This window comes from Ambystoma mexicanum, chromosome 8 (genome assembly GCF_040938575.1).
Source record: "Ambystoma mexicanum isolate Mex_15411 chromosome 8, UKY_AmexF1_1, whole genome shotgun sequence".
In the NCBI taxonomy this organism is placed as follows: Eukaryota; Metazoa; Chordata; class Amphibia; order Caudata; family Ambystomatidae; genus Ambystoma; species Ambystoma mexicanum.
Window position 1 is genome coordinate 1,650,645,257 of NC_090929.1, and position 24,556 is coordinate 1,650,669,812.

At 47.4% G+C, this 24,556-nt stretch overlaps 1 protein-coding gene across 1 annotated transcript in view; it reads left to right on the top strand.

Moving 5' to 3' along the window:
• The window catches only part of SHTN1 (shootin 1), a 797,962-nt gene that overhangs the window by 687,048 nt on the left and 86,358 nt on the right, over positions 1-24,556 (top strand). The window contains exon 16 of the mRNA XM_069611915.1: positions 13,892-14,081. Coding sequence (XP_069468016.1) covers positions 13,892-14,081 — 190 coding nt within the window. The remainder of the gene's footprint in view (positions 1-13,891; positions 14,082-24,556) is intronic.

Genomic DNA, 24,556 nt, shown 5'->3' on the forward strand with positions numbered 1-24,556 from the left:
GAAAGAAAGACTCTGATTTGTGATAAGCTGTCGAGTGTCTTTTTGTAAATATTCAGAGCTCATTTACCTTAGCTGTTTTAGGAGACCAGTTGAGGTAGGACTGGTTATAGTTTTTGTTTGCGCCACTTTCGTCGAACACACACATTTTCCCGACAGGCTGCTTTCACCGAACGGCGCCCTGTCTGGGAACAGTGCATCAGCTTACTACACATACAGGAAGTGGCAGCTGATGGTAAAATATGGAGGCGGTAAGGGGGCGGGGAGAGAGAGATTAAGTGGGGAACAGGAAGGCGGGTCGAGAGTCTGGGGGAGTCCCCCGCGGAACACAGGGTGTGGTGAGGAGGGCAAGGGAGCTGCAGGGGTGTCCCCCACATGGGGATGAGGGCAGAGAAGGGGGCGCATGGAGGAAATGTTTCCCTGCAACGCCAAAACAGGGCTCGGGAACCAGGCTTTGGTGAAATCGGCCTGCAGGGAAACATCATAGATCCATAGTTTTCAAGGGGTAATGAGCACCATCGTTATCCCAACTTTCCCAATTCCCAGCTTTTCACCAGGTTGAGCTCCAGTTCTTCAGGTCTGAATCCCAGAAATTAAGATTGATAGAAACCTAGATCCAGGTCCTGTTTCATGCCATGCAATGTCCGCAGATCGACGTTGCCATCACATCTAGATTAAGACTAGATTTTTATAACCACTTTTATTTGGCTATCCACAGTTTTCCAGTTTAAAGGTTGCAGTGTCATCAAAATACTGCCTTCTAGCCGGTCTCAAAGTCTTTAAGACAGCAGTAGATGCCATCAATTGTGGCACAACTCCATTGACTTCCAGTTGACAAAAGAATCAATTTCAACGTGTTCTGTACTCCCCACAGAACTTCTTTGCCACTGATCATTGCACGTGTGGGTTTTACAAAGCGGGAACCCAGCTTGGAAGCGATGGAGCACTACTCCTACGTTGCACCCGCAGTGTTACAAGTAGAGAAGTAGAGTGCACGGGTAGCAGAAGTAGCTGCAACGTGTGTGAGAAGCAGAGGAGGTGGGCGCTCTGGAGCGGGAGGAAGTAGGCTTGCGTGGAGTGATCATTGCTTGGCAAGATGCTCTTTGAAGAGAAGGGTCTACAGGACCTTCCTGAAGTGTAGGGTGGAGGGGCCCGTTTGCAGACATAGGATGCCTGCCAGGAGCAAGCTTCCCCCCCACCCTCTTGTGTTTTTATCTTTCCAATCTGGCGATGCTGTGGCTTACGATGATGTGTGGGCCTGTGGAGTTAGGGAGATAATCAGCCAGGTAGAGTGGTGTGTTGGTTTGTTTGTTTGTTTGTTTGTTTATTTATTTGTTTGGTAATGTGCACCAAGCCCCTGGGTAGACGGGCGCAACAGAAACAAGAAATCTTAAAACTTAGTTACAGTGCAAAGGTAGCAATACGTAGAGCAGTGATTGCTATAGGAGCAAAATACAGAGTTACAAGATACAACAAATACAGAGCAATGGTCTTGTTAAGTCAAGGAAGCATCATCGTAAGTATCAGTATACACACACATACATATACACTTAAGTATATGCAACCTTACATGTTTACGTTATCGTATATCCATGGTACATGCAAGTATGAAAGAGCTGACGACCATACGTGCACCGCTTACCAAACTGTAGTGTAGTTTGGCGGAAACAAAGGGTTGTGCAGGGGCTGCAGAGGTAGAGGTGTAGTTCGTCAGTTAGGTGTCATTAGTGTGTAGCCAATTGAGTATCTTATGTCTGAATTTAGGGTAGGGTTGTACTTGTCTGATGTCAACTGGTAGTTTGTTCCAACATTGTGCCGCTTTAACAGGGAAACTGGTTCCTCCCGCTGTCGAGCGTTTGAACCTAGGAATCTCCAACATAAATGAGTTGGCAGATCTCGTGAGGCGGGTAGCTATTCTCCTAGTGATTTTATCCATTAGGTATGGAGGTGCTGGGTTATTCCGGCATTTAGAGGTGAGGGAAGCTGTTTTGAGGAGAATTCTGTCCGTTATTTTCAGCCAGTTAACCTCTTTCCTGAATGCGGTAATATGCTCTCTGTAAGGCATGTTCAAAGCTGCCCTCAGGGCGTTATTCTGTAGTCTTTGAATTTTGTCTGTAATATATTTGTTGGCTCCTGAGTACAGGGCATTACAGTAATCTAGTCTTGACATGATAAGAGCATTGACTAGTGCGGTGCAGCTCGCTCTCGAGAGGTATGGTCTGGAAGCTCTGATGAATTTGCAAGTGTACGTTGTGGATGAGGCGAGGGAATTGACTTGCTTTTTGAGAGAGGAGTAGAATCCTAAAGTTTGAACTACAGACATCACCTTGATAGGGTTATTATCAATGCTGAAGGATGTGTAGTTTTGGGCTGAGTTTTTGGATATTGGCTTCAGAGCCTAAGATTAGTAATTCAGTTTTTTCGTCATTCAGGCAGAGGCCATGGGATGCCATCCATGCCTGAATGAGGGAGTATATTTTGTTCACCAAGGTTGAGTCCGCCTCAAAGTTGCCCGAAAGGGGTATGAGGATCTGTGTGTCATCTGCATAATTAGTGTAGGTGACTCCCAGTCTATCCAACTTGTCGAACAGAGGCTTGGTGAAAATATTATACATAGTAGGGGAGACGCATGAACCTTGTGGGACCCCGCAGGTTATTTTGATAGGGTCGGCAGAGGCTGAAGTAGAGAAGACTCTCATGGTCCGTTTAGCTAAGAAGGATTGGACCCAAGCTATGCCATCTTTGGTGAAGTTGGCGGCAGATTGGAGGTGGTTGCATAACACTACATGGTCCACCAAGTCGAACGCTGCCGACAAGTCCAGTAGGAGTAGCAAAGCTATTTTTCCATTATCCTTTAATTCTTCAATTTGTGTCTTAAGGTCTAGCAGCGCTGTTTCAGTACCATGGAGAGGGCGGAAGCCCGATTGTTGTGAGTCAAGTAGGTGGTTGGCTTCCAGATAGTCCTGAATTTGTATGTAAGCAGCGCTATCTAATATTTTAAGTAGAAATGGCACAGTGGTGATGGGTCTGTAATTGGTAGGGATAGTGGGGTCCAGAGTTTGTTTTTTGAGTAATGGTAGAACCCAGGATAAAAGGGGCGAGGTCTCTAGTGCATCCTTTATTATCTGTGCTGGGCACGTGTAGCCTTTGCAGTTGGACGGTTTGAGGGAGAGTATTATTTTTTCTGTTTCAGTTATGGAGATAGTCTTGAATCTCAACGGTGTGGTTGTCCTTGACATCGAAGGCTGACTCGTTTGTTGGTCCATGAGTGGCAGTGAGGCCTTTTTCTTTAAGCAATTTGAAATTGTAAGGACAGGATTTTATTCGATGGAGCATTTTGTATATTAGTACACCATGCTTTATCCTTTGAGGCATTGTCTACCGGTTGGATTGGGGATTCTAGTTCACGGAGGATGGAGAATAATTCTTTGGTGTTGGATTTAGCTTTCTCAATCCTGTCATTAAAGGTGTTCTTTTTGGCTTTGGTTATTTCTTTTTTGTACATTTTTGCAAATTCTCGTTAGGTTGCTTTTGTTATTTTCAGAGGGGGAGTGACACCAAATAGACTGGAGTTTCCTTTTTTGTGATCTTGTTGGGGGGTGAACCAGGCATTCAGGTGCGCTACTTGTCTAGCTTTGCGCAGTTTGACAGGAGCAATCATGTCCAGTGCCTTAGTCATAGCATTATTGAAGGTATTTACCAGTGCGTCAGGGTTGCTATTTTCCATTCCAGAGATGGCAGGGAGGAGAAGAGGGATACGTTTTTCAACTGTAATATCCTTCTTACTTCTGGTAAGGAGAGGCGGTGCCAAGTTGTTAGGCTTGGGGCTAAGGAGGTCTAATGCGGCAGAGAAGGTTTTTAAGTGATGATCTGTCCAAGATTGTGGGGCAATATCGGTAATGTTGATGTTGCCGTTTAGATCGGCTACCCAGTCAAGGGTCCTTCCTTTGATATGCGTTGGTGAGAGGACTTTTTGCGTAAGACCATGGTCATTTAGTAAGGCTGCAATATATTCAGCATGTTTGTTGTCAGTATCATTAAAGCCTAGATTGAAATCTCCCAACAGTAGTGTTTGGGAGTGATCTTTAGTGTTGTCGGCTAGCAGACTAGTTAGGTCTTCTTCGAAGGTGCCTAGAGGCCCCGGGATCTATATATCAAGTGTATGGTTAGAGTACGGTTGTTGGAGAGGGGCGGTTTGGCCGAGAGTACTTCACAGGATTTGAAGGTAGCTGGGGTGGCAAGTCTAATGGGGTAGGTTGTTTTGAAGATGATGGCTAGGCCAACACCTCTGGCATTAGGCCGGTCCACTCTAATGATTTGGTAGTTGTCAGGTACTGCTCACATAAGAGTTGGTCCTGCGGCCTCATGCAGCCAAGTCTCAGTTGTGGCCAGTTGTTTAAGATATCTGCGATTTCGGTAGCATAGGCTACCACTAATCTAGAGTTTATGAGGGACCCTGTTAGCATTAGGGTGCTGTCAGGGTTAGCAGTTAGCGAGGTTTTGTGTGAAAGGGTATCTCGGGAATTGTGATTGTTAGGGGGAGTTTGGTCAGTGGTATTGGTATTGGTATTATGCGTTAGTGTGGAAGAAGGGTTTTTAGACCGGGTAATAGATCGGTTATTGGCATTGTTGGGGCAGTTTCTATAAGGTTCATAGATGGGAGACAATCTAGACCTAAGTCTCAAGTTTCTATCCTTAGGAGGGTTTGTTATAATGGCAATGGCCATAATGGTTTTGATGGCACAAGTAAGTAGTGCCGTCTGGGCTAGTTTAGTCAAGTAGGCAGAGGTCATTGTCAAACTATACTGGGGTCATACTAACATCTAAGTGTTAATTCTGTGTAGATTTAGTATTTTCCGTATACAACAGAAAGAAAGAACAAACCATGCACCCACAGGGTGCACATTAAACAATATCCCTCATACCCATCCCTTCCCAGTCACCCCCACCCTCGTGTCTCTCGTTTACTGTGCAGATGCCTTGTTGACACTATGTTCGATGCTTTCACTCCTGAGTATTCTTCTCTTAAGGACCATTTATCCCAGTCTGTCCTAAGTGAGAGTTCGGGGTTTCTGAGTCTGAGGATTCTGTACTGTTTATCAGGTATGACACGTATGGACCCCATATATCCTGGGACGCGCATGTAATGAAAGCGTTCTAATGAATTCTGTGTCTAAGTCTTGACAATATATGAAGTCTTTTTCCCAGTCTTCGATCTTGGGGAGCGGGCCTTTGCCCCATGTCATTGCTACTCTTCTCCGGGCCAGAACCATGAGGAGTGCTGTCAATCTGCGTGATGCTGGTTGCGTGTGTCTGGTAAGTCCCAGGAGGGCGCCCAGGGGGAGCGGGGTTATCTGCTCTCCCACAATTTTGGAAGTTTTCTGAATGACGGCGGACCAGAAGCGGTGCACGCCTGGGCAGCTCCATGCCAGGTGGAAGAAATCTGCGTTATCGGATGAGCATCTTTCGCATTGGGCCGAAGTTTCTGGGTGGTGAGTCTTTTTCTTGGCTGGTGTATAATACGTTTGGTAAATAAAGTTAAAGTGGATCAATTTATATCTCGTATTTAATGCGATTTTTTGGGTTTGTCGGAGGATGTATGTCCAGTCCTCTGTGGGTATTGGCTCCAGAATGGCTGTTTCCCACTTCCTTTGGGCTCGGGGGTTGGGCTTTCGAGTGTGTAAGAGATCAGTACAAGGTTGACACCAGTCTTCCCTCTCCCTGAGCTTGGATCGCTCTGTGTAGCAGGGTCCACGTGGGAGGCTGCTGAGGGAACGTGGGGAATAGCCCCTGGAGGGTGTGGCGTAGTCTAAAATAGAGGAATACATCTAGGGAGGAGTTAGCTCCTCTGTCTTTGGCCATTTGTAGGGTTAGAAAGGTGCCCTCCGGGAACAGATCACCCAGAGATTGAAGGTTCAATTTGTCAATCCATATGAGAAACACTTTTTCATTTGTAAGGGGTATTCCGGGGATGAATTTAATGGGAAGTAGGGGGGAATACCATATGGTTATGCCATAGTCTTTGGCCATCTTTTTCCAGATAGCATATGTGGATAGAACTGTGTTTAGTGTCTTGTGTGGGACGGGGAGATTGCTAATAATGACCGCGCTAAGCAGGTCCGGCGACGCTAGGGCTCTTTCCACTTGCACATGCGGACGGATGTAGTGAGCCGAGTACCAATGACTCAGAAATTGTGCCTGGGCTGCCCAATAGTATTTTTCAACATCCGGGAGAGCCAGGCCTCCCTTCGCTGTTGGCAACGTTAGGGTGGTGTAGGCCACTCGTGCCGGTTTCCCAGCCCAGAGTAGTTCTAAAATCAAACTCTTGACTTTTTGAAAGTAGGATTTGGGTACGAGTAGTGGGATGTTCGTAAAGAGGTAGAGCAATTTGGGGAGGATAACCATTTTCGTAAGGGAGGTGTTGCCCCAGAGCGTCAGCGGAAGAGACTTCCATCTCTGGACACGTTCTTGTACGGAGTGTAATACTGTTTGGTAGTTATCTCTAAATACCTCGTGATGATTGCGGGACATGTAGATGCCCAGGTAGCGCACTTTGGACTTTTCCCATTTGAACCCATGATCATCCCTGAATTCTGTCGTGGGCGGGGTTAAAGGAAACACTACTGATTTAGAGTGATTTGTTTTGAGGCCTGACATTCTCCCAAATTTTATCACTTCCCTTATTACAGGGTTCAGATTGTTTTGGGGATCGCTGAAGAATAGCATGACATCGTCGGCGTAGAGAGAAACTATCAATTTATGGGGCCCTAGTTTCAAACCGCGGTGACGATATTCGGCCCGTAGCCTCGACGCCAAGGGCTCCATCACCAGGGCGAAGATGAGGGCTGAAAGCGGGCAGCCCTGTCTTGTTCCGCGTTCCAGTGTGATGCTTGGGGACCTAGTGTTACCAACTGGGATGTATGAGCATGGCTTGTTGTACAACAGTGACACTAGTTTAAGGAAGAAGTTGCCTAGCCCCATCTGCCTGAGCGTTGCAAACATAAAGGGCCACTCGACAGAATCAAACGCTTTCTCTGCGTCTAAGAGAACTGCAATTGCCTGTTGTGATGGGTCAAGGGCCTCAATAACGCCGAACAGCCTCCTGATGCCATAGGTTGTGCTACGACCTGGGATGAAGCCGGCCTGGTCGCCGAGCACCAGGGCCGGCATCAGAGGGAGCAACCTCGTTGCTAGAATCTTCGTTAGGATTTTATTGTCCAGATTTATTAAAGAGATCGGCCTGTATGAGGCACAATCCTCTGCAGGTTTGCCGGACTTATAAAGTACCATCACGTTGGCTTTGCACATCGTGGGTGGTAGTGAACCTCGTTCTATCGACTCCTCGAAGACCTGACCTAGAAGGGGGGCCACTATTGAAGAATGTGCTTTGTAAAATTCTCCAGTTAGTCCATCTGGACCCGGAGCTTTCGTGTTTGGGAGGGCTTTTATTGCTTCCTGGATTTCTTCCAGTGAGATCGGAGCGTTCAAGGGTTCTCGTAGTTCTGCGCTGACCCAGTAAAGTTCAGTGTCATTAAGAAACTCTTGTATTGCTCCTGGATCTGCGGCACCCTTTGAGCTGTACAGGGTGCGGTAGAAGTCGTGGAATGCCTCGCAGATGTTTTCTTTGGTATATACCAGTTGGCCTTGTACATTCTTTATACGTTCAATGCGAGGTGGACTTTTGTCGATTGAGAGAAGGCGGGCTAGCAGGGCTCCGGGCTTCTGACCTTCTCCATATTGTCTAATCTGATGCCTGCGGCCCAGGAATTTTAGTTCTCTTTCGGCCGTTTCTCTAAAGTTCTTGAGTTCCATTTTCATCTTGGCTTGGAGTCGTGGGTCTGGGGAGACGGAGCATTTGAGCTCTAGGTCTTTCAATCGGTGCTCACTATCCGTGAGTTCTCTGCGGATTTGCTTTAGCATGCCGTTTTCTTTTGCCAGGCATATTCCTCTCACATAGCATTTGAGTGTTTCCCACACTGTACTAGCTGAGTCGACTGAGTTTTTGTTTGTGTCAAGGAAGGAGATTATTTCCTGGCTTAGTTCTGCAGCGAAGATGGTGTCAGTTAACGAGCCTGTTTTAAATCTCCAACGAAGACCAGGGATTGTGGAGCCTGCTAGGGTGGTTTCAAGTACGACCATGGAGTGGTCTGAAAAGGACCTTGGCATGATTTAGCTTTTCCCCCATTCAAACGGGCTGCGGGCTGAGGCTAGGATATAGTCGATTCGTGAACTGGAGTGGTGAACTGCCGAGTAGAATGTGTATTCTTTTGCGTCCTGGTTGTGGTTCCTCCATGTGTCTGTTAGACCAAATGCATGGCAGATCTCTTGGACCTGGGCACTGGCTTTCGAGGGCGGCCCTGACGTGTTGTGTGATTTGTCAAGCTTGGGGTCGAGTGGGGTATTGAGGTCTGCTCCCCATATAATGGTTGTTGCGTTCGTCTCTCCCAGTTTGGACAGCACCCAGTTGAAGTTATCTGGTCCATCTGTGTTGGGAGCATAGGAGTTAACCAGGACCACCTCTTTTCCGGCTAGTATTCCTCTCACCAGCAGAGCTCTCCCTTCGGTATCACTTCTTGAGTCGATCAGACTGAAGTTCGTTCTCCTCTCTATCAGTATCGCGACTCCCCTGGCATATGACGAATAGGATGAGAAGTATCGGTGGCAGCCCCATGATCTGGCCCAATGAGATTCCGAGGACTTTGTGAGATGTGTTTCTTGTAGAAAGGCGATATTAATTTTGTGTCTTCGCAAGTATTGGAGGATTTTCCTCGTTTTCGCCGGGTGGTTGCCCCCACGTATATTCCATGTAGCAATCCTATATGTCGTCATTGTCTCGTGAGGGAAATTTCATGCGCATGCTGGGCCGAGGTTCAACGGTAGGCGTGGAGTCAAGGCATTCGGGGGGGAATCTGAGGTCTTGGCTTCTGCTTGCTTGATTTCCGTGGTGAGGTTAGCGAGAGATGAGGGTACGAGACACTTGATGACTTCTTGGAACTGGGATCTCTCCCTTGAGTGGGCAACCCCCAACTGGCCCAAATTGAACTAACTCTGGTTGGCAAAACAGCCAACATTGCTGTGCATGGGGCGCTGGTGGCCCTCCAAGAGGGGCTGGTTCCCCACGTCTGTTACTAGATTTGTTCCGTGGTGGTGAAAGTAGTTGCGCCTGGGTGATACTTTGCCTTAATAGTGTGAAACCGTCTGGCGAAAGTTACGGAGGGTCTCTTCTGGGTCCATTGCCTCTTTGTGGTCTGCTGTTATTCGTGACGGGTCTGCATCCGGAGCGGTCTAGGTAGTCACTTGTTTCTTCAGGTGTATTAAAAAATTTGGTTCTGCCCTCGTGTTGGATGCAGAGCTTGGCTGGGAACAGCATTGAGTATTGAATTTAATTTTCCTGCAGCCTGCGTTTCACTGCTGTGAACGATCGTCTTTGCGCCTGTACCGCTTGAGAGAAGTCTGGGAAAAACTGAATTTTGTCCCCCTCGAATTGGAGGTCACCTTTGTCTCTGGCGGCTCTCAGAATTGTGTCACAATCTTTGTAATTAAGCAACTTTGCTATGATCGGACGAGGGTTCGCTCCTGGGATTGGCCTCGAATTGGGTACTCTGTGCGCTCTTTCGACGACGACATCTTGGAAAGGACCTCTTCACCGAACAGCTCAACGCAGATTTTTTCCACATGATCTTCCATCCTGGTAGCCAATTGGTGCTCTCTAACGCCTACTATCCTGATGTTTTTATGCCTGGAGCGGCCTTCCAAGTCCTCATTTTTGGCGCATACCGCTTTCATTTGTGATTCTAATGTGGACACTCTGGATGTTAGGGAGGTCGAGCCGTCCTCAAGGTCCGATACCCTTTGCTCCACTGTGTCCAATCTGTCTGCGTGCTTGTCAAGTCTGTGCTGGAGCATGTCTACTTTGGATGAGAGGGTGTCGAGCTTGCTCCCAAGGCTGCCTATACCGGCTTTCAGGTCGAGCAGGATTTCTCTGATACCAAGATCCTGCGCCACAGTCTCATCTTGGATTGCGCTGGGATTAGGGGATTGAGAGCGACTATCGGCCGCAGGTGCCTTGTTTGAAGAGCTGCCCTCGAAGTTTTTTCTGGAGTCTGTCTGTCTTCCCCATAGTTGCTGTTGTTGTGGAAGCTCCTGTGCCGCCTTTGGTGAGCAGTGCTAAGGATTTGTCGTGCCTATGAGAGACTGGGTTGCTTGAGGCGGTGGTGGTCTTTTTCAGCGGGGTGCCGCCGGAGCCTGCCGTTTTACGGACCGCGGCTCTGTCTCCGCTGCCGCTCGTGTGTGCTCCCCCTCGAACCCTGGGACCGGATTTTGCAGCTGTCTGGGCCTCCTATGTTACCCGGCGTTGACTCCCGTGGCCGCGCGACAGCGCTCCTGGAGTGTCGCCGGCCTCAATTTGCGGGCAGACCCCGGTCGGGAGCCGTCCAATGCTCCGACGGCCTCTGATCGTATGGTTGTCACTCGAGGGGACCCATGGATTTGTGCGGCAGCCTTTGCGGCCACGTGGGCCAGGGGGGTACGCGGAGCGCTCGTACCTGACAGCCCGGGCCGGGCGCCTGCCTTCTTTTTCCCCTCTCCTGTCAGTTCGACCAGACTCCACAGGTTTCGTGTTGGCTCAGCGGCCACCAGTCCTCTCGCCGCTCGGGACACCTTCCGGGTCGCCCACGTAGGCCGCACCTTGTGTCCGCGGAGAGGAGGGGGCGGCACCTTCTTGTGGGAGATTCGCCACACACGTCCACCGGATCGATGAAATTAGTATATCCCCCTGTGAGGAATCGCTTTCTCTACAAGGGGGAGGCAGCTTCTGTCGGAATACACCACACGGATGCAGCGATTTTTCAGGATATTCGTGGGAGCTCCGTGGAGCTCACAGGGAGGCCGCCATCTTGGACGGCTCTCTAGCGCCCTCTCTAATTCAGTGTAGATAAAGGGGGGCGGGACTTCTGTGCTATACCTAGCAGATGCTAGTTGTAGTTAGATCGCATCTAGGCTAGTCAATGCAAAACATACCTGGGGTAAATGCAGTTGTAGGCGCAGGGCACATCTAGGCTAGTCAATGCAAAACACACCTAGGGTAAATGCAGTTGTAGGCGCAGGGCACATCTAGGCTAGTCAATGCAAAAACATACCTGGGCTAAATGCAATTGTAGGCGCAGGGCACATCTAGGCTAGTCAATGCAAAAACATACCTGGGCTAAATGCAATTGAAGGCGCAGGGCACATCTAGGCTAGTCAATGCAAAAACATACCTGGGCTAAATGCAATTATAGGCTGAAGGCACATCTAGGCTAGTCAATGCAAGCACACCTAGGCTAAACGCAGTTGAAGGCGCAGGGCACATCTAGGCTAGTCAATGCAAGCACACCTAGGCTAAATGCAGTTGAGGGCGCAGGGCACATCTAGGCTAGTCAATGCAAGCACACCTAGGCTAAATGCAGTTGAAGGCGCAGGGCACATCTAGGCTAGTCAATGCAAGCACACCTAGGCTAAATGCATTTGAAGGCGCAGGGCACATCTAGGCTAGTCAATGCAAGCACACCTAGGTTAAATGCAGTTGTAGGCGCAGGGCACAGGTGGGCTAGATGATGAGGGCAATGCGGAGCTGTACATACAAGTCTCAGGTGTGCAATGTATACTGATTATAATATCCATGGCTGTGACTGCTTTGTAGGCAGACTGTCTAGATCTACATGATGTATGTTGAAGGGGCTGACAATGCCGCTCCTGGATGATGGGGTGATGTGGTTGCATTTTTTTTAGTCCTGTAATGAAACATGCCACAGCGTCCGGCACCAGACTTGCAATAATTGAAATTACAAAAGGAGGCGGTACCTTTTCAATCCAGGCATCCAACCTCTGGCACTCGCTACTCAGAACGCTTTCGGAAAAGAGAAGATCGCCGCCTTTCTCAAGAAGCATAAGATCTGGCTTTTTCTGAGTCATTGTAGCAAAGCTGTTCAGCAGCTCCATGCCACTGACTCCACGGAAAAATATCCAGGGGGTGGCTTAGCACTCTGCAAAAACAGAATGTGGATGACTTGTAAAGGTAGTGTAACATAATGAAAAACGAATCAAGGTTATTAAAATGTAAACTAGACGAGTGGTGATGGTTCCATCGATGGAACATAGACAACACTTGGAGATAGAAGACTGCAAAAAGAAATTGATTTACGAGGCAGAAAGAGGCATCCCGACCAGAGAACTAGCTGGTGCATGGGCAGGAATTCCACTCGAGGAGCGGAACTGTCGTTTATGCAAAAAATCAACTGAGAGCCAACGACACGTCCTGACCTCTAATCCAGTACTAAAATCTCATTACCTGACGGGCTAATCACACACTGTATCAAATATCTTGATTCCATAGAAACCTTTCTAATTCTGATCCAACTTCAACGGTGCCACATCAATGGTATTAGTTTCTGCAGCTCACCATCTTTGGAAGGCTGCTGCCTTGATGTTTCAACTCTCTCTCTAACACACACCAAATTACTGATTGGAAAACCTCTCACAAATCCGGGCATCTTTTTCGGGAAGTTTCCCTAACTATGGAACGCTCACTAATTGCTTTTCCCCTTTAGAGCTCCACCTATACTTCTTTTAAAGCCTTTTTCCCTCTTCGTGTTTTATTTGTGTTGTACTATTTTATCTGTTACATTACAATATCTAAATTTCAATGAATGGTATTTTACTGTATTTTATGGATTAAAATGTGCTTACAGTTTAAGCTAACTAAATGCACAATAAAACATTTTTTTTTAAACAAATGAGGCATCCAAGAAAGTGAAAAACAGTGTTTATCAACTGAGATAATCCTGACAACAACAGAAACGTGAAATGTAAAGGATAAGATCATTTCTACAGAAATAACAAAGCACAGTTTCAAGACTGGCTGTTCAAGGCACTTATGATTGGACAATAAAATAATATTGAATAAGTGAAAAGTAACAGTAAACTGAATATCTATCTAGATGTGTGGGATGCATGACTGTTTAAAGCACTGGGGGCTATATTTTGGGGTATGTACTGCAAGTATCTCTTTAAGTCTAAATCATAGTTTTCTAGCCTGCATATTCGGCTTTCTATTGAGGCCATAGTTCTTACGATTGTCTGTCTTGAGATCGTTTGTTTTTACCTAGAGTAAAATGTTTTATTTATTGTAGAAATCAATAAGAAACATTTCAATTGAAAAAAGTGACCGTCCAGAGGGAACACAATAAATAGGAAGCATTAGGGCAGCCAGTTAATTAATTTTTTAATTTCTAAATACATTAGAAGCAAAGTGCAATCTCAGGGACATGTTAGAGGTGGAGTTTTGCATTTATATAGGCCAGTATTCCATCCACTTGCACCCAGAGGCAGCTTCACAGCAGAGACACGGGAGATCCATTGCTATATTTTGGTGAAGATGTTGCACTTAGAGGACGAGGAAGGTGCTATTTCCACCCACCAGCTGTCCTGATGTCCTCTGGAAAGCCAATCCAGAGTGAAACATCACACGAGACATGGGGAAGTGTTGCAGCACACCCAAAGTCATGTGACTGGTGATGTTGGTGGGGTCGGGCGGCTTGATAGTGCATACTGTTGTGCACCATGAGGAATGTGTGTATTACATACTGGTGATGATTCATATCTCAGGAGATTTGGTGATCGAAATTTAAAAAATAGGATTCCAAGTGAGAAACGGAGAAATGCGTTGTGTGAAATGAGTCTTCTTGAGATAATGTGGAAAAGGAGACATTCAAGTGAGAGAATAGCAGTATAAGAGGCTATGATGATGAACACCTGAGAGGCAGGATGGGACAAGCACAGAGTCGATGCAATCCTTTCACCGGGAGTCTTATGCCCACTCATTTCTTATGTGCATTCATATCCTCTTATTTTCCAGGTCCTGCTGGGGATTTGGCCACCGCTGAGTCGAAGTCCATGCCCGTTTTGCGCTCCGTTTCGAGCGCTGCCAGGGCGCCCTTGACCACGAAAGTTATGGAAGCCGAATCGAGCCTCGAGGCAGGTAACCGCAGGCTCAGTGGAAGGTCGTCCAGCACCGATGGAAGCACCGGCTCGTCACTGGCATCGCCGTAAGTAAAGATGCATGCTAAAGTCTACTGATGGTTACAGTACCCCAGGCCGCTCGCGCTCTTCCGATACTCCCACCGCTCTGCTACTGTTTCATTTGTCTGTGCAATTTTTAAAAACTTTTAATGGGTCTTTTAGAGACAATGGTCTCTTTTATTTGCATTCCTCCACTAGGGTTGTTCAGCACTCATTTGCATGAAATACAACTTTTTTTTTAATTTTATTAAGTGTGTTTAGTTTACGCAAAAACTTTAACGCTAACATACAATCATAAAAGGATAATAAGTTAACAGTTGTTCAAACTTATTAAGATTAAAACATAAATATTCCAATAATCAGTTCATTAAAATGCAAAAAACGACTTTTCACAAAAATCTCTTAAATCAATTTAAAAATAATGTCATTTGTGAGCTGCAAGCTCTCTATGTCCCGCCTTGTTCGCACATCAGCAGACCTGGAAACGAGGGTGCTCACGCAAGGTATTCCGCGCTCAACCATCCAGTGCTTGATTTTGGTTTGGTCCTAGAATTGTTTCATTTTACTGATCGTTGCCAAATGGCTTAGCACCAATTTCTAAATTTCTGGGCGATTCAGATTTTGACCGAAATGCAGGTGTTTTGTGTCTGTGCCTCTTTCGGTCCTTAGCTTTGCATTTCTGACTGCTCTTGTGTCGGTCCTGGAGACATTTGTTAGTATCCTTCATTACCGTCAATCAGAGGCGTTGCTCGCGGGGGAGGGGCTGAGAGGCTTGTAGCCATGGGTCTTTTGGTTGTAGCCCCGGATAGAAGCTCATGGTGAAAGTGGAGTGGATGTTCTGGAAGCAGAATGTGGCCTGCAAGGATTAAAATATTAAAATTATATTAAAAGGTGTGTTTGTGGCAGCAGCTTGGTGTGGGGTGGGGGGACATAGAGCAGCAGGGGTATTTTTTAGAGCTCCGGGATGAATTTGGTAATAGATATTCATCCAGACAAACCTATTTTGGGGCGAAATAAAGAATTTGAAGGAGTTAGGCATCAGTTTTGTTAAGTCCCTGCAATTTCAATGGTTTGCTACCAATGGTTCTTGTTTTTTTTGTCGCATGCAAAGGGAATCTATGGTTATTCCCCAAATCAAATGCGACAACTTCAGTGTCCGCATGAGGTGCACTTTGCGACTGGGCCACCTAATCTATTCCCTGGAAGGCACCAAAACTCAAATCCAACTTCAAAATGGAACCTTTTTTTTACTGTGCTTTCAAAGGATGTGACAACCAAATGTGTGTCATGTTTCTGTCCAATCAAGCCTAAAGATTACAAATGTTCATTTCCTGTTAATGGAAATGTCATCTAGTGCTGTGTGAAGGTGGCAGATAGAAACACCTGCCACAAATCATTTGCCACTGATTTCAAGCCATCAATCACTGAGCATCAGACCACCTGGCCATCGATTCCTGTCTGGTTTCTGCTGCATTGGAGCCATATCCCGGGTGCTGTCTCCTCTAATAGTTGTGCATCTCAGGAGCACTTCGGTCAGTAGGGGTACCACATCACGCCTTCTGGGAATTTGTTGCACAGACTCCCAGTGGCACAAAGCATCACCGTGGTGCGTCAAGCCTTCCCTGGCTTCACTCCAGTGCTTCTAACCAAAGATCTCCCTCTCTGCCAGTCAGCCAGAACCCCCACTTCGGCATCGCTAAACCAGATCACTGTTCACTCAACCAATTAGAGCAGTTTGGGGTGTTTACCCCCTCACTGTTAAGGTGCATGCTATGGAACTCTCTGATGCTGCCTGGAACTACACTTCTCAAAGTTCAAATGAGTGTTTACGACCCACCTGTTCTGCTGTCTATGAACTTTGACGACAAACTTTATTTCGCCAGCCTCAAACCTCACTGCGTCAATGTTCTCAGCGCTTTGAAGGAGTTCCGGCATTCCGAGGTATAGGCTGTTGGCATAGTCTATTCTGGACATGACGAGGGCGATGATGGTGTTTTATGAGTGAAGGAGAGGAACAGTAGGATTCATTTTATCATGTGTAGGAGGAAGATGCATTTCTTGATTAATGAGTTTTCTTGAGGTTCCAGTCTTAGTGCATTGTCCATTGGGAGTCCATGTTTTTTTACTGTTTTCGCCGGTGTGGGTGCTGTCCGTAGTTCTGTCAGCCATGGGATATATTGATTTTTTTTTCTTCTGGTTTTTGGATATAACCATGATTTCTGTCTTGTCTGGGTTGAGTTTGAGGCTGTTTGTGTTCATCCATTCATAGAATTATTTCAGACAGTTTTCAGCGTTGTGTTCTGTCCTTGTGCATCTTCAATGTTCTGGATGATATGTGTGTCCTCTGTGTAGTTGTAGCATATGAGGCCGTGTTTTTTGATGAGCTTGATTAATGGAGTCAGGTAGATATTGAAAAGCAGTGGGGATAGGGACGATCCTTGTGGTACTCCACAGTTGATGTCCCATGGAATGCATAAAGAAGGGCTTTATCCAGTTTCCGTTTTATCAGTTAGGAATGATTTAATCCAAAGCCTGGCTAGGTCGGTAATTCCTATTTCTTCTAGTGTCTTGATGCGGGAGAATGTCATGGCTGACTGTGCCAAATGCTGCAGAGAGGCCGAGAGTAGTATCAGGGCTGAGTTTGTGTCAGAGTCTGCTTTTGTCTTTAGGTCATCGCAGATAGATAGGAGTGCCGTTTCTGTCCCTCTCATGCGTCTAAAGCTGACTTGTGCCTGGTCGAGCAGTTGGTTTTTTTCTACCTGCTCCTGTGTTCGTTTGTAGACGTAGGTTTCTAGCAGTTTTGTAGGGTAGGGAATGTTTGAAATTGGTCTGTAGTTAGATAGGTCTTCCACGTCGCCTGCCTTGTCCTTTATGAGTGGTTTGATGTATGCTGATTTGAACAATCGCAGAACTTTCCCTGTTGCGATTGATAGTTTAAGGCGGTTTCTGTAGTATTCCAACAATGTGCCCGTGTGTTAGGATTGATTTGTAGATGTCCTGAGGGCAGGGGGGTCCACTATGTCTAAAGTTGAAAGGAAAGTTCCCTAAAGAATGTGGAACTTGAAGAGTGGATTGTGTCTCTCTGATCACTCATCAAACTGGGCCTCTTTTGCCAAAACAGTGGCACGCTTCACCCCAAAAAATGGTACCACATTAGAATGTTGGGCTGGCCATATGGGCATTGCTCTGTAGGCCAGTCTGAGCCTACCCTTCGTGCAGGAAAACCAAGAGGCAGCCTAGCTTTCCACTGGTGGAAGCCAATCCTCCTGGAATCTTCCTGGCATGGTCTTTCCATCAAATGGACTACCTGGCCCGCCACTGGGAATGGACTTGATGGAAGGGTACATACAAAGCTATGAACTAAGTATTATCATTAGGGTATTTACTGAGCGTGGACCTAGCTCCAGGAAGCAATGGAGCGCTTTACAATCATAGTGGATAAGAGTGTAGCGAGGGAAGAAGAGAGAAAAGGGAGCAGGGAGATAACACAGGAGTGGGGAAGATGGGTATCGAGGGATCTACAAGCAATCGGGAGGAAACAGTGGGGAGCCGATCGCTTAGTCTCAGGAAGGGTGTGTGGACCTAGGTGTTGGGGAGGAGCCATTCCTTGAAGAGGAGGGTCTTGAGCTCCTTCCTGAACTGTAGACAGGAGTCAGATGTTTATGGGGAGCAGGATTCAGAGTCTTCAGGCAAAGACGGTAAAGGCCTGTCTTCTGGTTCTTTCCTTCCTGCACCTGCGGAGCTCAAGTCTGCGCATGTCCTTACTTCTGGTGGATCGTAGATCTCCGCGATGGTCAGTTTCTCAGTGAGGTAGATTGGGGACTGCAGGGTGACAGCCTTGTAGACGATGAAGTAGAGGCCAGGTGGTGTGGCAGGTAGGGAAATGGCCAGACGGCTTGGGCCCTGCAGTTTGGAAGTACTCTGGTCGTCTATATAGCGAAGCTCCATCCCATTCCAGACATTACGAGAGTCCTTTTCCCCTCCCTAGTCCTGCTTCAGACTTTCTCGAGAGAATTTAGGAAATAGGAAACGGGGTGGAAGCCCAAGTCCCACAGACTGTGTCGGAGAAGGACAGAATAGTCTAATAATGTGGCGGGAGGCCCTGAACAAGGAGATCCCGGCCTCTGGCCCTGTAGACGGGTAGATTTCAGAGACATCTGGCCGAGAGGGGGGACCTTTTGATTTCTCACAATGCAGGGCCTTTCTGAAATTAGCTTACACTTTTGGCATCACTGCCGGGATGTAAGGTAAACCCTGACAGCTCAACAAAGGGGGAACGTAGGTGCGAGAAATCGGATCACCGCGGAAATTGCGATTACGCTCAATTGAATGTCTAATTTCCCCTTCCTTCAGAAGACCAAGAGGATAATAAGTGGGGTATCAGGCCCAACACCTCCACTCTCCCTACTTCCTGCAAATCAGGGGGACATTGTGTGTGTGTGTGTGTATATATGTTTTACACTTGCTAATCTCCCGTTGTACTGTTGCAGTCTCTTTATAGAAGGTGTGTCGCGTGATTGCTTCCCCTGAATGTGGTTCAAAGCCCTGCATTGTGAACTTGAGAGTCAGTTTCCCCGTCCGCCCGGCTCCCTTTATTCGCACTAATGCAATCATTTGAGCAGCTTTGCTCTTCGTCTCGGTTTCTGGTTGCATTTGCCCAGCGCCTCGTTTCTGGGATTTGGGCGCTGCTCCAGTCCTCGCCTGTTTCGGCGGATCCGGTTCCTGCACGACGTGGGCCGCCCCAATTTGGTCTGCCCTTTACGACACTAAGGAGGAGGGCGCGTGGAAATTGCATTTTCCGGGCGAGGAAATGAAGTGATTGCCGGCGCGAGGCGCGCAGAATGGCTGCAAAGCGTCGGGGCTTTATTGCTCGGGGAGAGACCGGCCCGGGGAAGCGGCGGTTGATTTCACGGCCGCCTTTATTGAATGACAGCATTACGCTCTAATGTAACCTGTTTACGCCGCTGATGGAAATGGGCGAATTGATTAAGTCCCCGGCTTAGCGAGAGGCAGCCCCTGGGCCCCACGTGCGAGGCAGCGAGCCAGGTCCCCGTTGCTACGGCGGCAAGAGTCACTAGAGGCGCCTTGCCCGGAGCTTATTGCAGGGCCCAGCTGCTTCTCTTATTCCACATCTGGATGGAACTGTCGCCCAGGTGTTCCTGTATCAAACTAGAATACTTGATGTACGGATATCACGTTTTCCTATATAGCGCTACATGCCGGATTACCTGCTTCTATGCACCGTAACAGCAGATGTTAATTATAATGATTCATGGAATTTGAGCGCCATTCTGGTGGCAAATCTTGTTAAACAGGGATTTGCGGGCAGATTGGCGCACTAATCCCCGTTTTTCGGTGCACAAATTCCATGACTCAGCCCCAAAATATCATTGTACTCAATTTAACGACCTCTGAAGGATAACGGGCTGAGTCAGGCATGCCAGGATTTGAGCTTGCCAGAGGTGAGCACTTCACTTGCTGAGCTATCTACTTGCACTACCATATGTTTTAAGAAGTGCTCCATGGTGTTCCAATTCTAAGCACTGGATGATAGGTGTTATATTCATAAGAAGTGCAACCCGCACAGTCAAGGATTTATGAAAAGTTATGGGGTGTACACATTTTTAAGCAGAAATGTCTACATTTCAGCATCGGTGATCATGATTTTACCAATCGATGCATTGTGTTGTGCATATGGGCATGTATACCAACTGCGTGCGGGTGATTCTTTATGTATGAGACCCACTATACGAGGCCCCTTAGTTTTGCCTGTGGGTTCTGGTGTGACCCCATAATATGATTCTGTTAGACGGCTTACATAGCAGTGCTGTGATCCCAAAGGAGTGGAAGAGGGCTTCCATGGTAGTGCTTTGACCTCACAACAGTGGAAGGGGGCTTCCATAGTAGTGCTGTGAGCTCACAACAGTGGAGGGGGCTTCCGTAGTAGTGCTGTGAGCTCACAGCAGTGGAAGAGGGCTTCCATAGCAGTGCTGTGATCCCAAAGGAGTGGAAGAGGGCTTCCATGGTAGTGCTGTGAGCTCACAGGACTGGGGGAGGGCTTCCATGGTAGTGCTGTGAGCTCACAGGACTGGGGGAGGGCTTCCATGGTAGTGCAGTGAGCTCACAGGACTGGGAGAGGGCTTCCATGGTAGTGCTGTGAGCTCACAGGACTGGGAGAGGGCTTCCATGGTAGTGCTGTGAGCTCACAGGAGTGGAAGAGGGCATCCATAGTAGCGCTGTGAGCTCACAGGAGTGGAAGAGGGCTTCCATAGTCGTGCTGTGATCCCAAAGGAGTGGACGAGGGCTTCCATGGTAGTGCTGTGAGCTCATAGGACTGGGGGAGGGCTTCCATAGTCGTGCTGCGAGCTCACAGGAATAGGAGGGGGCATCCATAGTAGTGCAGTGAGCTCACAGGAATAGGAGGGGGCATCCATAGTAGTGCTGTGAGCTCACAGGCCTGGGGGAGGGCTTCCATAGTCGTGCTGCGAGCTCACAGGACTGGGGTAGGGCTTCCATAGTCGTGCTGTGAGCTCACAGGACGGGGAGGGCTTCCATAGTCGTGCTGCGAGCTCACAGGAATAGGATGGAGCTTCCATAGCAGTGCTGTGATCTCACAGGAGTGTAAGAGGGCTTCCATAGCAGTGCTGTGATCCCACCCATAGCAGCCCTGTGATGTCACAGGAGTGTAGGAGGGCTTCCATAGTAGTGCTGTGATCTAACAGGAGTGTAAGAGGGCTTCCATAACAGTGCTGTGATCTCACAGGAGTGTAAGAAGGCTTCCATAATAGTGCTGTGATCTAACAGGAGTGTAAGAGGGCTTCCATAGCATTGCTGTGATCTCACGGGAGTGTAAGAAGTCTTCCATAATAGTGCTGTGATCTAACAGGAGTGTAAGAGGGCTTCCATAGCATCGCTGTGATCTTACGGGTGTGTAGGAGGGCTTCCATAATAGTGCTGTGATCTAACAGGAGTGTAAGAGGACTTCCATAGCATTGCTGTGATCTCACGGGTGTGTAGGAGGGATTCCAGAGCAGTGCTGTAATCTCACAGAAGTGGAAGAGGGCTTCCATAGCAGTGCTGTGATCTCACAGGAGTGTAAGAGGGCTTCCATAGCAGTGCAGTGATCTCACAGGAGTGTAGGAGGGCTTCCATAGCAGTGCAGTGATCTCATAGGAGTGTAGGAGGGCTTCCATAGCAGTGCTGTGATCTCACAGGAGTATAGGAGGGCTTCCATAGCATCGCTGTGATCTCACAGGAGTGGAGGAGGGCTTCAATAGCATCGATGTGATGTCACAGGAGTGTAAGAGGGCTTCCATAGCATCGCTGTGATCTCACAGGATTGGAAGAGGACTTACATAGCAGTGCTGTGATCTCACAGGAGTGTAGGAGGGCTTCCATAGCATCGCTGTGATCTCACAGGAGTGGAGTAGGGCTTCCATAGCATCGCTGTGATCTCACGGGAGTGTAGCAGGGCTTCCAGAGCAGTGCTGTAATCTCACAGGAGTGGAGGAGGGCTTCCATAGCATCGCTGTGATCTCACAGGACTGTAGGAAGGCTTCCAGAGCAGTGCTGTAATCTCACAGGAGTGGAGGAGGCCTTCCATAGCATCGCTGTGATCTCACAGGAGTGTTGGAGGGCTTCCAGAGCAGTGCTGTAATCTCACAGGAGTGGAGGAGGGCTTCCATAGCATCGCTGTGATCTCACAGGAGTGTAGGAGGGCTTCCAGAGCAGTGCTGTAATCTCACAGGAGTGGAGGAGGGCTTCCATAGCATCGCTGTGATCTCACGGGAGTGTAGGAGGGCTTCCAGAGCAGTGCTGTAATCTCACAGGAGTGGAGGAGGGCTTCCATAGCATCGCTGTGATCTCACGGGAGTGTAGGAGGGCTTCCAGAGCAGTGCTGTAATCTCACAGGAGTGGAGGAGAGCTTCCATAGCATCGCTGTGATCTCACAGGAGTGTAGGAGGGCTTCCAGAGCAGTGCTGTAATCTCACAGGAGTGGAGGAGGGCTTCCATAGTAGTGTTGTGACCTCACAACAGTGGAAGGGGGCTTCCGTAGTAGTGCTGTGAGCTCACAGCAGTGGAAGAGGGCTTCCATAGCAGTGCTGTGATCTCACGGGAGTGTAGGAGGGCTTCCGTAGTAGTGCTGTGATCTCACAGGAGTGTAGGAGGGCTTCCATAGCATCGCCGTGATCTCACGGGAGTGTAGGAGGGCTTCCAGAGCAGTGCTGTAATCTCACTGGAGTGTAGGAGGGCTTCCAAAGCAGTGCTGTAATCTCACAGGAGTGCAAGAGGGCTTCCAAAGTCCACTGGCGTGATGTCATGGAAGGAGAATACAGCCGTTGGGAGCCATTAGCGTATACAGATGTATATGAGTAAGCCATACGCTGCAAGTGATGGATTTCTTGCTGATGGTGCGCGAGCGAGGGGGAATTTAAACTTTATGGCTATGAGATAAAGGGCTCTGCACATTATGGAAAGTGTGGCTGACGTTCCTAGACTGTGGTCTTTGCTGCTCCCCAACAGAGCAAGGGACTGAACACTCAAGGGTTATTGGGTTCACAGGGGATGGGTATGCCCAGGACAGGTTAAACAAAATTACCTTATGTTTTGTTTTTGTGGGGCGTCTTCTCATTGATACAGTGCACATTCTCAAGTCCAAAACTAAAAAATAATAAAAACAAAGATCTGTATTGGCTGGATCTTTCTCCAACAAGGCAGAGCGATAGATATACATTGGCTGGGTCTTCTGCATTCAAGGCTGATCTAGCCATACATTGGCCCGTTCACTTGCCTACAAGGCTCCGTGCTAGTGCTACATTGGCTGAGTCTCTAGCCTACAGGCTGAGCACTAGATATACATTTGCTGAGTCACCTGCTGGGTCGATTGTCTGGAGGGTCGGGCAGTAGCTGCACACTGGCTGGGTCTCTCGCCTTCAAGGGTGGGCGGTAGATATACATTGGCTGAGTTGCTTGACTGCAAGTCTGAGCACTAGACATACCTTGGCCGGGTCGCTCGTCTGGAAGGCTGAGCACTAGATATACATTGACTTAGTTGATCTCCTGCAAGGCTGAGCGCTAGATATGCATTGGCCGGGTTGTGCGCCTGGAAGGCTGAGCACTAGGCATGCATTGGCTGGGTCGCTCGTCTGGAAGGCTGAGCAGTAGACATACATTGGCCAGGTTGCTCCCCTTAATGGCTGAGTACTAGTTTAAAAAAAAAAATGTATTGTGATATAAGCACATTTTTGGTTTTTTACACATTCTTCGTTTAAAATTAAACATATGAAATATATAAACACAGAATACAAAATACAAAATTCAATACAATATAGAAAATTTAACTCAGATATCATTAACACCTATTCTTCACATACCTACAATTCTAACATGTTTTTAAAATAAATAATGAATTAAGGTTGATCAATGACTGTCCAAAATGAAATAATCATAAAAAGCCTTTACCAATCCATCGGAGTGACTAGATTACCAGTATTTTTGTGGAATAAAACCTGTGAATTGCAATACTCTTAATACATTAACAGTCAGTTTGATTTCATGACCCGCAATCAATCTTTCCCAGAAAGCACTAGAAGGCAACAGATCAAGTGATCCAACTAGGTTTCCTAGATATTCAACCCTTGTGTCCCAAGTATCTTTGCAGAATCTTAACAAATGCTCAAGGTTTTGTTTGCTTGGGTCCGAACATTCCATACACAAACTCCGAATTTCTTGTTCGGCCCCATTTAACCAGTACTGCACCCGTTTTGATCAAATTCAGGCATACTCTCATAAAGTTCTGCCTTCCTTTTATATCTGGGAACTTTGTCAGATACCTCGGAACAAAACCCTGTTTTTTCCCATACTTAAAGAAAGATGTAGGGATGGAAGACGACCTCACCACATCCACTGTGGAGATCCAGTATCTCAAAGTCAAGGCTTTCTTAACCTTCAAAGGGTTTAAGATCAGTATGGATTTGTCTAGTTCACAATAAATCAGCAGGTCTTCTGCTACCTGTCTAAGTTCTATCAGGGTTAGTGAGGTGGCCAATTTCATATTATCCAGAAGATTTTCAAACAATGTGTTGGTCATTGGCACCAGGATAGATCTATATAGGGAGAGGAGTTTCCACTCAACTGCAGATTTAAGAGATTTTAAACCCAGTTCATATCTGAGTGTCGCCGTGTGTAGTCCTTTGGGCAGGCCTAATACCTGTTTCCAGATATAACTTTCTAGTTTTTGCCAGTCTATAGACCATAAAAGGGGCTTTGCCTCAATTCCATATAGTAATACGGGAATTACTTTCGCAACGTAAAACTTTATTACTGGCATGATGGAAAATTTGCCATACAAACTAGAAATCTTCTTCATTTGAGCTATTAGTTGTGTGCCTTTAGCCAATAATTCCCCATACTGTGTCACAACTGTGGGGGCCGCATGCAAGGTAAAACCCAAATATATAACTTCTTTTACAACAGGGATTGAATAACCACCAATTGACCA